This window comes from Colobus angolensis, unplaced genomic scaffold, assembly GCF_000951035.1.
Source record: "Colobus angolensis palliatus isolate OR3802 unplaced genomic scaffold, Cang.pa_1.0 Scaffold233, whole genome shotgun sequence".
Lineage (NCBI taxonomy): Eukaryota > Metazoa > Chordata > Mammalia > Primates > Cercopithecidae > Colobus > Colobus angolensis.
In genome coordinates, this window is record NW_012115522.1 from 170,991 (window position 1) to 184,919 (window position 13,929).

The following is a 13,929-nucleotide window of genomic DNA, read 5'->3' on the forward strand; positions in this document are numbered from 1 at the left end:
TTTTTCCTAAGTTGGTTAAAGGGAACATTTTACTAAATTCTCAAAGGAATTATAATGATAATTTTAAAAACAATATCCCAGGATACCAAGATCACTGAAATGGGGAGAAAAAAAAATTGCCTTATTTTCATTGCATTTAGTGTCTACAGATTTTCATTAAGTGGTACTTTTAGAAAAGTTTTACTTTTGTCTAGCAAGGGTACTATAATATTTCACAAAGGATAAACTTCTTAATTTGAGGACTCCCAGAAGAGACTGTCGGTGTAAGTGGTCTGATTCGGTTTTTTAATAGGTGAAATCTGATCTCTCTTGTGGCCAGTTCAAGTTTGTCAAGGAGCCTACTTAGACTTATTTGTTGATACTGGATATGGCTGGATTATAGCAAATTAAAACAAGAATAATTTTTATAAATTATACATTCAACTGGGATACAAAGGTTTTGAAGGTGATAGATTCAGAACACATTTTCATAGATCTCAATTATATTTAAGCTGTCCCTTACAACTAAAATTCTTGTTATAACAGTTTCACTCACAGCACCTAAAATAGTTTCTTAGGCAACACTTCTACTATTAAATTTCTAATCCAACTTGTGATTTACAAACAAAATGTTAAACTCCATTTAGAATCTAAAAACATCAGTACATGAAAAATCAACAGAAGTTTTCAATATATTTCATTAAAAATATTTCACAACTAATTTAAGAAGCATGTTCCTTTTTAAAAATACAAACTCAGAAAGTATTTACATGAAGCATTCGAGTATTTCACAAATAAATGCTTACCTATTCTACATTAGAAATGAGAATTTTAATGTCTAAAGTATATTTTAATAAGTATGCATATTTGCAAAGTATCCTATCTCTCGCTCTTGATTTATTCAGCCAATATCAGTGTGTAATACTTAGCTCTGCTTTAGATACTTCTAAATCAGGGGGAAAAATGATATAAAGAAAAGGACTACAGAACAAGCTCTTGGACTGCAAGGGTCCTATCTTACTCATATTTGTACTTGTGGCTGTTTAGGAGAATACTGGAACATCAATCACTCCAAAAAAAAGTAGCTGAATTTACCTGATTATTTATTCATTAGTAAAGGCAAACACCACTATTTTCTTATAACTTTGAATACTTCTGATAGGAAACAGAAGGAAAAATAAATATGTCCCAAATATTGTTACTGAAATTAGACATTTACAAAATAATCCCTATAACTAAAGTTTTCCTTGAAGAATTTAATAGTTTTCTGGACAAAAGGACAATTTTGTTTTACCTGTCCCTTGACACAATGAAAGTTAACTTTTCCTAATTATCCTAAGCAAGACTAGTCTAGCGATTCACACAAATGCAATGTGATAAACTAACACAATGCTTCTAGACTGAGCTGCAGAGCTGAACATAGGCTTGGAACATGAAAACAGCAGAAGATGCCATATACACGGGTTTTATCCAAAGTAACGAATGTAGTGTTTAACGGGAACTTAGTAAGATTCTATGAGTTCCTAGTAACCCATCTGAAGTCAAAGCTACAATCATAATACTACAAACCTCTGAAGAAAAGTGTAATCGAAGTAAAAGAAGACCTATGAAGGGAATTCACAGGTATACTTACAGATCCTCGGAGAAATAAAATTGGAAGCCCAATTCCAAATTTTCCCCCTAAGATATCCACAGCAGAGAAAAGCTGAAATGCTTGTGGACCAAAGTCCCAGAATGTATCCTCTGAGTCATCCATGGAATAGCAATGACCCAATCTAAATAAAAATAATAACATACAAAGAAAGCTTAGCCAAAGCATGTATCTTTAGAAATCAAAAGATTTAGCATAACAATTAGCCAAGTAAAAAATATCTCAAATGCGCCAACTGCTTCAGAAGCTATGAATAAAGTTCATTATACCCGAGTATGTAAATATCAAAAATATGAACAATAAACTATTGTAGCGTAACAGATATGTTATGTTGATGGTTCTCAATCCTAGTGCCCTAGAAGCAAGTTTCATAGGAGGTACCTCAGACCACAGAAAGGAATAATGTTAATAACAGTACAAGCAAGCAGAGTTGCTGTATTTATAGCTAGAACAGCTCCACTTACTTGACCAAGTATACAAATATTGGCCTTTAGTGTTAAAGGTGTGTTGCAAAAAAAGATTTGTTGCAAACAAACAAACAAAAAGGCTTTCAGCTTAGGAAAAAACACATCTCAGTTGCTGCCTCTTCTGCCACTCCTGGTGCTGTTCAGGGGCTCACTCATTCGGGGCAGACCTGGTACCTCTTTTGTGAAGCAGCAGCTGAGGAGACTGCCACACTCACCAGGGTCCACAAAATGCCCAAGGAAAGAGTCAAGACTGAGAACAAGGATAATGTTCATTTGAAGGTGGTGGAGCAGGATGGCACTGTGGTGCAGTTTGAGATGAAGAGCCAGGCACCACTTAGTAAACCAATGAAAGCCTATTGTGAGGGACAGGGTTTGTCAATGAGGTAGATCAAGTTTCAATTTGACAGGCAGCCAATCAACGAACCAGATACATCTGCACATTTGGAAGTGAGGCTTAAGATAAAACTGATGTGTTCCAGCAGCAGACATGGAGATGTCTACTAAAAGAGGGACGGGCTACTTTACTGCAGAACTCTGCTCTTCCAGACCAAGAATACAGTCTCAATTAGAAAGCTGTAATTTGGCCGGGCGTGGTGGCTCATGCCTGAAATCCCAGCATTTTGGGAAGCTGAGGTGGGTGGATCACTTGGGGTCAGGCGCTTGAGACCAGGCTGGTCAACATGGTGAAACCCCATCTCTACTAAAAATACAAAAATTAGCCAGGCATGGTGGCATGCACCTGTAATCCCAGCTACTTGGGAGGCTGAGGCAGGAGAATGGCTTAAACCTGACAGGTGGAGGTTGCAGTGAGCCAAGATCACACTACTATACTCCAGCCTGGGTGACAAGAGCAAAACTCCCTCTCAAAAAAAAAAAAAGGAAAAAAAAAGAAAGTTGCAATTTGGTTCCACCACATCCTGACTACATAGAGTTTTCTCTATTCTTTCATTTCCCCCTTCCTCCTTCTTTTATTGCACATAAAGTATCTGGTGTATGTCCACAAGCATACATTGCTTTGCTTTTTTTCTTTTTAAACTAAATAGATAATAGTATGTTTAGATTGACTTCGAATGGAGATGGGGTGGGGAAAAGAAGTATTGGTTCTGTGAAAAGACTCCCTTTGTCCCCTAGTGGCCTGCTCATTCAGCTCTTACCTTTATACTCCAGGATGTTATTTTGCTGTCATGGTTTTAGCAAAAAACAATACAAAAATCTTTGCATACCTTGTTCAATTGGAGAATTTTAATGTTTTTCATTAATCATTGTAAAACCAAGGACAATTTTACAACCATTTTTATGTAGCTGTTACGTGTGGCGCAATCTGTCTTTAAGTAGAAATAAATTACTCTAGTAATAATAATTCCAAGATAGTTTTCCCTTAGTCAAGTGTCTTGTTTAAATAAACTTCTTGTTTAAAATGAAAAAAAAAAAAAAACACCCAAATCCTATGCTATAAATTGTTAAACGCTAATGACTGTAAAATATGACACAAATATTATAAACCTTTCATTTAATAGATTTAGAAGTTAAATTCCTAAGTCACCCTTTGGGTAGATCTGAAATTATCATAAATTCAAATGAGAATTATTTAAGTAGGTTGAGAACAAAAGGACTCATTAAAGAAAATCTACTATAGAGTTCAACTACCTAATTCAATTGCTTTCCTTAGAGTAAGTATCTTTGAAATAGCAATAAGAATGCATTCAATATTCAGATATAATAATGTTTGGGAAAAAAACTATGCTTAGGTTTATTCTCCTTTTCTAATCTCTTTAGTGAGATGCTTAGCTGATAAATTTTCTTTTCTATTATGGGTATTTCAAGCTATCAAACTCCCACAAAGTACTGTTCATGCTGCCTCTTACCAGATTTTTTGTTGTTGTTGTTGTTGTTAAAATTTTGTAGAGATGGGGGTCTCATTATATTGCCCAGACTGGTCTTGAACTCCTGGCCTCAACTGATCCTCTCTCCTAAGTCTCCCAAAGAGCTGGAATGACAGGTGTGAGCCACTGGTCCCTCTTACCAGTTTTTTTTGTTTTGTTTTTTGTTTTCCTTTTTTTTGAGACAGAGTGTCACTCTGTTTCCAGGCTGGAGTGCAGTGGCCCAATCACTCACTGCAACCTCCACCTCCCGGGTTCAAGCGATTCTCCTGCCTCAGCCTCCAGAGTAGCTGGGATTACACGCGCCCACCACCACGCCTGGCTAATTTTTTGCATTTTTAGTAGAGCCAGGGTTTCACAGTGTTAGCCAGGATGGTCTCGATCTCCTGACCTCGTGATCCGCCTGCCTCGGCCTCCCAAAGTGCTGGGATTACAGGTGTGAGCCACTGCGCCCAGCCCAATACATAAGTTTTTAGAAAAATTTCATGCATGTTTAAGGAGGGAAGTCTTTCAGGCTTCTCAATCAGTGTGCTTACAAACAAGTGAGTTGTAAGTGTGCTGAAAGGTTAATCACTCCAGATCTTAGGGTTCTGGACAGAAACTGAACTCTGACAATTAGCTCAGTGTGCTACATACACATATCATTTGCTATGTGCTTCATGAAGTAAAAACACTTGAGACATACTGCTATAGTTGCTTGGTCTAGGGCTCTATATACTATGTATCCGATAAATCAAACTTGTTACTATGTTGGCCAAATTTTCTATAGTGTACTAATCTTTGGATTGTTTACCCTAACAATAACTAAAAATTATATCAAATTCTTCCACTTTGATGGTGGATTTTTTTATTTCTCCACCTCTTCTGTCAGTTTTGTGCTTTACGTATTTGCTGAATTTTTAAGTTGTTTTTTTTTTTTTTTAAAGAGATGGGGTCCTGCTATGTTGCCCAGGCTGTTCTCAAAGTCTTGGGTTCAAGCAATCCTCCTGCCTCGGCCTTCCAAAGTGCTGGGACTACAGGTGTGAGCCACCACACCCAGACAAGTTTTTTTTTATTATTATTATTCATTTATTTTTTTATGTGAGACAGAGTCTTACTCTGATCCCCAGCTTGGAGCATAGTGGTGCCATCACAGCTCACTGCAACTGCAGTCTTGACCTTCCAGGCTCAAGCGATCTTTCCACCTCAGCCTCCAGAGTAGCTGGGACTAGAGGCACATGACATGACACTATACCTAGCTAATTTTATTTTATTTTATTTTTTATTTTTGTAGAGACACAGTCTCGCTTTTTTGCTCAGACTGGTCTCAAAAATCCTGGTCTGAAGTGATCCTTCCACCTCAGCCTCCCAAAGTACCAATACTACAAGTGTGAGTCACTGCACCAGGCAAGTTACTGTTCGTTGTGTGTGTGTGTGTGTGTGTGTGTGTGTGTGTGTGTTTCAAAGATGCACAGAACAATTGTCTTCTTAGTGAAGGAACTATTTGCCATTACACAGAGAACAACTCCATCCCTAATAATGCTTCTTTTGTCTTACAGTAATTCAGCTATTGAACTTAGGTATGTAGCTAACCCAAATAGGTAAATAATTTGTTTTTATTTTATTTTTTCAATTAACATAGGCAAATTGGTTGTATGTACGTGTAAAGTTCTACAAATTTTAAGACATCCATAGATTCATTTAACTCCCATCACAATCAGGGCACGACAAATCTATCACTCCAAAATACTGCCTCGTACTATCCTTTGGAATCATACCTTCTCCCTCCCCCTAATCTCTCATAACCACTGATCTTTTCTTCATCCCTCTAGTATAGTTTTATGTCTCAAAGAGTATTAAATCAATGGAATCGTGCTATAGAATTGGTATTATTTTGTCTTCTGAATGTTTGGTAGAATTTGTCATTGAAACTCTTTGGGCTAGGGAATTTTATTTTCAGAGATTTTAAACATAGAATTCAATCCCTCTAATGGTTGTAACACTATGTAGGTTATCTAATTCACTGTAAGTTTAATTAGCTTGAGATTATCAAGAAATTGATCCATTTCATCTAGATTATTAAAGTTATGTTCTGAGTTTTTCAGTGTTCCCTTATCATCCCTGGTAATATCTGGGGGGTCTGTAGTGAAATTCCCTCTTTCATTCCTGGTCTTGGTCTTCTGTGTCTCTTCTCTTTCTGTCAGTCTTGTTAGAAGTTCGTATCATTTTTGTTGATCTTCACACAGAATGAGCTTTTGAGTTCTTTGATTTTTCTCTATTGTTTTTCCATTTTCTATTCACTGACAATGAATGCTGCATGCTGCTTGGTTTTTTTTTGTGTTGTTTTTTTTTTTTTTTTTTGACATAGGGTCTCAGTCACCCAGGCGGGAGAACAGTGGTATGACCATAGCTTTTCTATTCATTAACTTATGCTCTTTATTATTTCCTTCTGTTTGCTTCCTTTTAATTTATTTTGCTCTTATTTGCTTATTGCTTAAGATGGAAGCTTAGGTATTGATTTAAGACCTTTCTTCTTTTATAATATAGGTATTTAATACTATAAATTTCCTTCTCAGTATTGCATTAGCTGCATCTCACACATTTGTATTTTCATTTCATTCAGTTCAAAACATTTTCTGATTTGCCTTGAGACTTCTTCTGTGACTCATCCATTTATTTAGAAGTATGTTATTTAATTTCTAAGGTTTAGAGACTTTTCTGTTATTTTTCTGTTATTGCTTTCTAGTTTAATTCCATTCTAGTGAAAAAATATATAAATACAAGATTCTTAAATTTGTTAAGGTTTATGACTCTGAATATGATCCCTGTTCATGAATATTGCATCTGCACTTGAAAAGAATGTATACTCTACTGTTGTTGGGTAGAATGTTCTATAAAAGTCAATGAGATCCAGCATGTTGATAGTCCTGTTCATAGCTTCTATCTTCTTACTGATTTTTTGGTCTGTTAGCTTTATTGATTATTGAGAGATGTTGGAAGTCACCAAATTTAACTGTAGGTTTCTCTATTTCTCCTTTTGGTTCTGTCAGTCTTTTTGTTAAGTAGATATATATATATATATATATATATGTGTGTGTGTGTGTATATATATATATATATTTAGGATGATGTCCTCTTGGTCGTGATGATTAATATTATGCATGAACTTGGCTAGCCTATGATGCTCAGTTGTTTGGTCAAACAGTAATCTAGATGTTGCTGTAAAATATTTTGTAGATGTGATTAACATTCACAATCAGTTGACTTTAAGTATAGATTACTGTCAGTAATGTGGGTGGGCCTCATCCACTCAGTGGCAGGAATAAAGGGCAAAAACTAGGTTTGCTAGAGAATAAATTCTGCCTCAAGACTGCAACATCACCTCTTGCCTGAGTTTCCAGCCTATTGACCTGCTCTACAAATTTCAGACTTGCCAAACCCCACAATTTCATGAGCTAATTCTTCAAAATCAGTCCCCTTATCCCTCTCTCCCCACATTTGTTCTTCCTCTCCCCCGCATATATAGCATATATATATGTGTGTGTGTGTTTGTATATATATGTATATATATGATATCGATGGTCCTGTTTCTCTGGTGAACCCTGACTGATACATTGGTGAAATGATTCTTTTACATCATTCTTCTTTTTTTTTTTTTTTTTTGAGACGGAGTCTTGCTCTGTCGCCCAGGCTGGAGTGCAGTGGCGCGATCTCGGCTCACTGCAAGCTCCGCCTCCCGGGTTCCGGCCATTCTCCTGCCTCAGCCTCCCGAGTAGTAGCTGGGACTACAGGCGCCGCCACCTCGCCCGGCTAGTTTTTTGTATTTTTTAGCAGAGACGGGGTTTCACTGTGTTAGCCAGGATGGTCTCGATCTCCTGACCTCGTGATCCGCCCGTCTCGGCCTCCCAAAGTGCTGGGATTACAGGCTTGAGCCACCGCGCCCAGCCTCTTTTACATCATTCTTTATCCTGATAATATTCTTTGCTCCAAAGTCTCCATTGTCTGATATTAAAGTAACAACTCCAGCTTCCTTTTGATTTATGTTTTCATGGAATATAATGTTTCATTCTTTTTTAAACTTATCTATATAATTATAGTGGATTTCTTGTGGACAACATATAGAACAGGGTCATGTTTTTAAACCAGTTCTTACAATGTACGCCTTTAAATAATATTTTGGATCATTTACATTTAATATAACTATTGATATGTTTCGATGTAGGGCTACCATTTTATTGCTTTATCTATTTTTGAAGCAAAGTACTTTAATATTGTTTGCTTTCTCTTATATCTAAATACATTCATTGTTTTGTTTAAAAAACTGAAATACTTATCATTCAACAAAAATTCAATTAAACATGAAAAGGAAGAGAAACAAACACTTTTAGAATGTCCATCTATAATAAGAAATCTTTACCTGGACCTGCAATTATCACAGCATTTTTCAGTTCCCGTAATTCCCAAGGAGGCTTTTTGTACTTGTTTGTCCTCAAAATGAGACAAGATGATTCTACCCAAGACAAAATTTTAAATTAAAAAAAAGAACAGAAACATATATGTTAAGTTCATTCCTGAAAATAATGAGGTAAAATCATCATTAATTGATTCACTTGGGACCTCATTATTTGACTTCAGTTTATTCAGACACAAAGAAGTTAGCCTTAAAAATTCAGCACACATATAACAGCAACAAAATATTTTTTCAAAATATGGATAATTATTTAGCCAAACTGTTTTCTTAAAAGAGCATCATCCATAAATCCATGTTATTGGCATAAAATAAATAATACATACTGTCTCCTACATCTGCTAGAATGAAGATATTTTTCCATCTTTGCCATCATCTTTAATTTGTATAATCGAAAATTCTCATTACATATCTCAGTAAGGCGGTGCCTGTTGATTAAAAACATCACAGGAATATGTAAAACTGTATTGGCAACTTTCTTACTTTTTATTTACTTATTTATTACTGTTTATTTTTCATTACCTACAAAACTCACACCCCATCAAGATAAAACACATTTCTAGCATCTCAGAAAGTTCTGTTATATTCCTTTCCAGTCAATGCCCCCAACAAGAGGTAAACATTTTTCTGATTTTATAAAAATTGTTTTTGAAAAACTTCTTCCTGTGTCCAAGTATCAATTCTTTAGCTGCTTTGAAAAAGTATCATCAACTCTAAGGTTTTTCACTTCAATTTACATGTCACACACTTTTTGGCTTCAAACAAGGCTTCTACAATTTATTAATTTTTACCTTTTCCCAGTAAAAAGGTAATTCTTTATTTTAATTTATTTTGTATGAGAAACTAAAAGCACTGATGTAAGGAATACTGAAAGAAGCTCAAATTTGACCTTTATCTCTATCAGCTCTTCAGGACTTCTTGCCCTCCAAAACTGTCTCTTAGTATTATGGGTTATTACGGGACACCAGTAAAGTATTAGAATTAAATTCCTTTCTCAATCAATTATAACTGATTTGTTTGCGATATCAAATTTATTCAAAATTGTTAAATAACATTAAAGAGGTGTTTGTGTTTTTTAAAGTCAATGCTGCCATAATTCATTGTGACTCTGTTAATTTCTAGTCTTCTGTGAAGAGAGCTCATGAATATCAAATGTCAGATGATGACAATCTCCCAAACAGCTTTGCATATCTTTGCAAGAAAAAATAAAAGTCCATGTTAACTAGGTTTCAGATATTTCAAAAGAAAGCAATGATTTACTTGTAATATCTAAGGGACAGCATAAGTAAAATCCCCATCAAAATAAACTTCACTCACTAATAATTTGACTATTCAACCTTCTGACTGATTAAATACCTCTGTATAATTCTCAAGGAGTTCTGGAAAGTCTGAAGACACAAATGATCCATTATTCAAAAACATTCTTGTCATCTGAAACCACCAGCCACCATGCCCTTCCATGTAATTATCCCCAAAGTCTCTTCCAACTGTTGACTCTAGCTCCTAGGTTAACCATATACAGTTCCTCCTTATTCACCAGGGATACATTCCAAGACCTCCAGTGGATGCCTGAAGCCACAGAATAGTACCAAATCCTGTATGTATTATGTTTTTTCCTATATGTATATACCTATGAAAAAGCTTAATTTATAAATTAGGCACAGTACTCTTGTGCTTTGGGGCCATTCTTAAGTAAAATAAGCGTTACTTGAACACAAACACTGCAATACTGCAACAAGTGACTAACAGACAGGGAGTAAATACAACGTGAATGCACCAGACGAAGGGATGATTCTAAGGGAGTCGAGGCTGATTGAGTGGGATGGCACAAAGTTTCATTACACTACTCAAAACCACCACTGATTTAAAACTTTAAAAGAAATAATTAAACTGATTTAATTATTTCTGGAATTTTCTATGTAACATTTTGGATGTGGGTGTAACTAAAACTACAGAAAGTGAAAATACAGATAAGGGGGCCCACTGTAATCTCATTCTTTCTACCTCAAGGAATAAAGATCAGTTCTTTTTTGCTTTATTTTATTTGTTTTGTTCACCTCGTTTCCCTCCTATAGAAAAAAAAAACAAGAAAACAAACGCCCACACTCTCAGAACTGGATCCTTCCCTGTATTTGGTTCAGATGACCTACATTTAACTAATCTCATCAGTGTCAGGACAAATTTGAGAAAACAAAACTATAACTCTTAAAACAAATAAATAAATAAATATGTATTCTTCTTTTGGGACTACAAAAATAAGTCCGGTATTCCACAGAATAAAAACAATTTGAAAATAAGAAAAATTCTAAACCATTCATAAAAATCATTTGGATCCAGTGAAAGATCTATTGGACCGAGATTATTTTGCAAATTATTCTCTCTTAAAAAAAGATTACAATAACTTTGGGGTTTGACTATTTAAGGTAACAACAAATGCAGACATTGGGACTTTGCCTGTGGTATGAATTCTGCAATTAAAAATATAAATTTACATGAAGATTACATGATGACTGGACAAGTTTCTTCTCTCAGTGATAGAATTATGGCATAAGATAGACTCTAAAAATTTTCTGAGTAACTGACCTTTCCAGGTGAGAATCAGCAACTTCATTTATTCTTAGACTTTCTAGCTTTTTCTAGAAGAGTTGTCATCAGGATGATACAGAGCCCTCCTGAATCCTTGCTCAATTCTTTCTTATCCTGATTAATCCTGTAGTTTTAGTTTCCTCAGGATAGATGCAAAGGTTAACCTGTCTGTACTCAAAATTCAAGTCTGGGTTTCTGGCACCACTATTTGATTTGAACCACTGTTACTTCCTGTTAAATCTTAATGAGATAACCATTTAAAATATCTTTTAAGACCCAGAGAAACAAGAATTGTATTTATTGATGAACCTTCAAATGCACAATATAAAACTGGATATTAATGTCCTCAGTATCTTTAACAAAATACACAAATAAAATCAGAACTGGTAGGAATCAACTTATGTTTGATATATTCCATATTTAATAGTAACATGTACAGCTGTGTTCTATCCCAATTATTTAAATTAGTTCATAAGAAGCTTGACAGATACAACTGTCTAAAGGAAAACAAGAATTGTTCTGTACGAGAAAAGGATGGTTTTGCCATCTTCTATATTAAAGAAAAGCTACTGACTACTCAGAAGGAAAACCTTAAAATTTGCATCAAACATTTTTACCTAATTAATTCCTATTCTTCTTTCAGATCTGAACCATCGCTTCCACAAGGAAGCCTTATCTGAACTTTTTAACTTGGGAAATACCACACAACATTATATATTCTTACTACTCAATACAATTTCCCTTCATAACACTTAACACAATTATAATTTTAAATATGTTGCATGATTCCTTTTTTAAAAACTTTTGATTGTTGACATTTTCAAACACAAAAGGAGAACAGTAAAATGAAGCCTATGTATCCATAGTTATGTGATTCTCTAAAGAACTACCATTCCCACTGAATTCTGTGGAAGCAGGTACTTTGCTTTTCTTTACTATTATATCTCCCACGCATAGCATAGTTCATGGAACACAGTGGACACTCAAAAACACATTGTTTAATAGTGCATAAAAACAAAAACTGTAGTGGGAAGCACTCTCTGATCATTTTACTAAAATGAGCTAATATATCCATTCAAGATCTCAATGTATTCAGCTACAGAAAGGTGTACTCTGAAAATACTTCATCAGCTTGGCAGCCCCATTGGTTACCATGTATAGGTTTTTCTCCTGAGATTCTTTTTCCTATGGATGAAGGAACAAAGTTGGTAAATGCTGCCCTGAAATCTTTGCAAGATAACATTTTCCTTTACAATAAAAATGTCATAGAACTTAAGTGCCAACAAACTACTTGTTGAGTACTTATGTAGCATAGTTCTCCTGTACTTAAGATACTGAACACTTAATATTGATTTATGGCAGTCTATCAGTACAGTGCAACACAATGATTCACACACAGTCAAGGAGAACTGTTATGGTCTCACAGAACTAACCAAGGAAACAAATAGTAACAAGAGTCAAATAGGGATTGAGAGAAGTCCTCTGGAATAACCACCACTGTAGCATGGGAAGAAAGAATCAGTAACAAAATCAGTGGTAGCTGAAGTAACTATGGCTGAAGACATGGCAACTTGACAGGATCTGAGAAGGGGAAAAGAACTTGTTCATTAATGCACAATGGTAGGAAAGTATTCCATAGGATCTCTGTTACAGGCCCAAGTATTGTCCTGATTTAGTTAATTCCTTACATTAAGGCATGCTGAAATTAGCTCATCTCCTCCAAGTGGCAACTCTTACCACAAATGTTCTTCCTACATGTCCTGTGGATTTGGGGAGGTTTATTTATTTATTTATTTATTTATTTATTTATTTTTACTTTAAATGCACTCACAAATTACTTGGAATACTGGAAATAGCCTCAAACACTTTCGAAGTTTATATGGAAAGAAAGAAAGAAATCTGCAAGAGTAAAAACAATAAATGCTTTTTTACCTATTTAAGTTAATGTCTGCAGGAGCCCAGAGGATGTGACAAGAACTTTGAAGTCCATCACGACCAGCTCTACCAATCTCTTGATAATATGATTCCATTTCCTTAGGAGCACCGTAATGAATGACTTGGCGGATGTCAGCTTTATTAATGCCCATTCCAAAAGCTATGGTAGCTATGACACACTGAGAATAAATCACAACACAGTTTCACAAACATATTTAGCGGAATGAAAACCTTACATTTATACCTTTCTGTAAGAGTAATTTGTTCATTAACTTAAGTCCCTGGCACAAAATGCAATTTAATGTGATTTTGACCATCATTTATAGATTATCTACCTGCCTGATTTACAGATTAAGGACTGGTGACTAGAAATGAGGTTTCTGTTCACTCTCCATAAAAAATAGTAAATAAAGTGGTTTATCTGAACTTCTATGAACACAAGACACAAAAGAGCCTCAAAATATTTATTGTATTAAAGGAAACCTTTGCATTATAATGAAGTTGCAAGTGTCCTTACCTGATTGCAGAGCATCTTAACATTCTCTAATATTAATCTAAAATGGAAGTTTCTCATTAAAGATGGTGGGATGAAACATGATGCATTATCTCTGCATCTTTAAGAGGGTAAAATTGATAGAATGTCTCATATCTATGAATATACTGAGGTAAGTTTACACCTTTGTGGGAAATTTTAGGGAAGAATTAGTGAGAAGACATAGAAAATTTTTTTCTTAGGTTATTAACAATAAAAATACAAATAGATAAGAAAAAAATAGCCATAATATACTACATGGCTCAGAGATTATAAAAAGCATTTACAGAGTAATAATTATGTAAATCATATACACTGATCTAGCCAAAATCATGACATAAACATATCAGGAGGAAAGGGGGTTAGAAATACACGGACAAGGTAAGAAAAAAGAGCAGTAAAGAATGTGAAAGAGAGCTAACCTTTCATCTTTCAGAGAGAGGAGTCGATAG

At 35.0% G+C, this 13,929-nt stretch overlaps 1 protein-coding gene across 1 annotated transcript in view; it reads right to left on the reverse strand.

The window, feature by feature from the left end:
- WRN (Werner syndrome, RecQ helicase-like) overlaps positions 1-13,929 on the reverse strand; it is a 115,739-nt gene that overhangs the window by 40,550 nt on the left and 61,260 nt on the right. Inside the window, exons 20-23 of the mRNA XM_011944529.1 lie at positions 12,943-13,124; positions 8,751-8,852; positions 8,374-8,466; positions 1,613-1,754 (exon numbers count right to left, since the gene is read on the reverse strand). Of these exons, the coding sequence (XP_011799919.1) occupies positions 1,613-1,754; positions 8,374-8,466; positions 8,751-8,852; positions 12,943-13,124 (519 nt within the window). The remainder of the gene's footprint in view (positions 1-1,612; positions 1,755-8,373; positions 8,467-8,750; positions 8,853-12,942; positions 13,125-13,929) is intronic.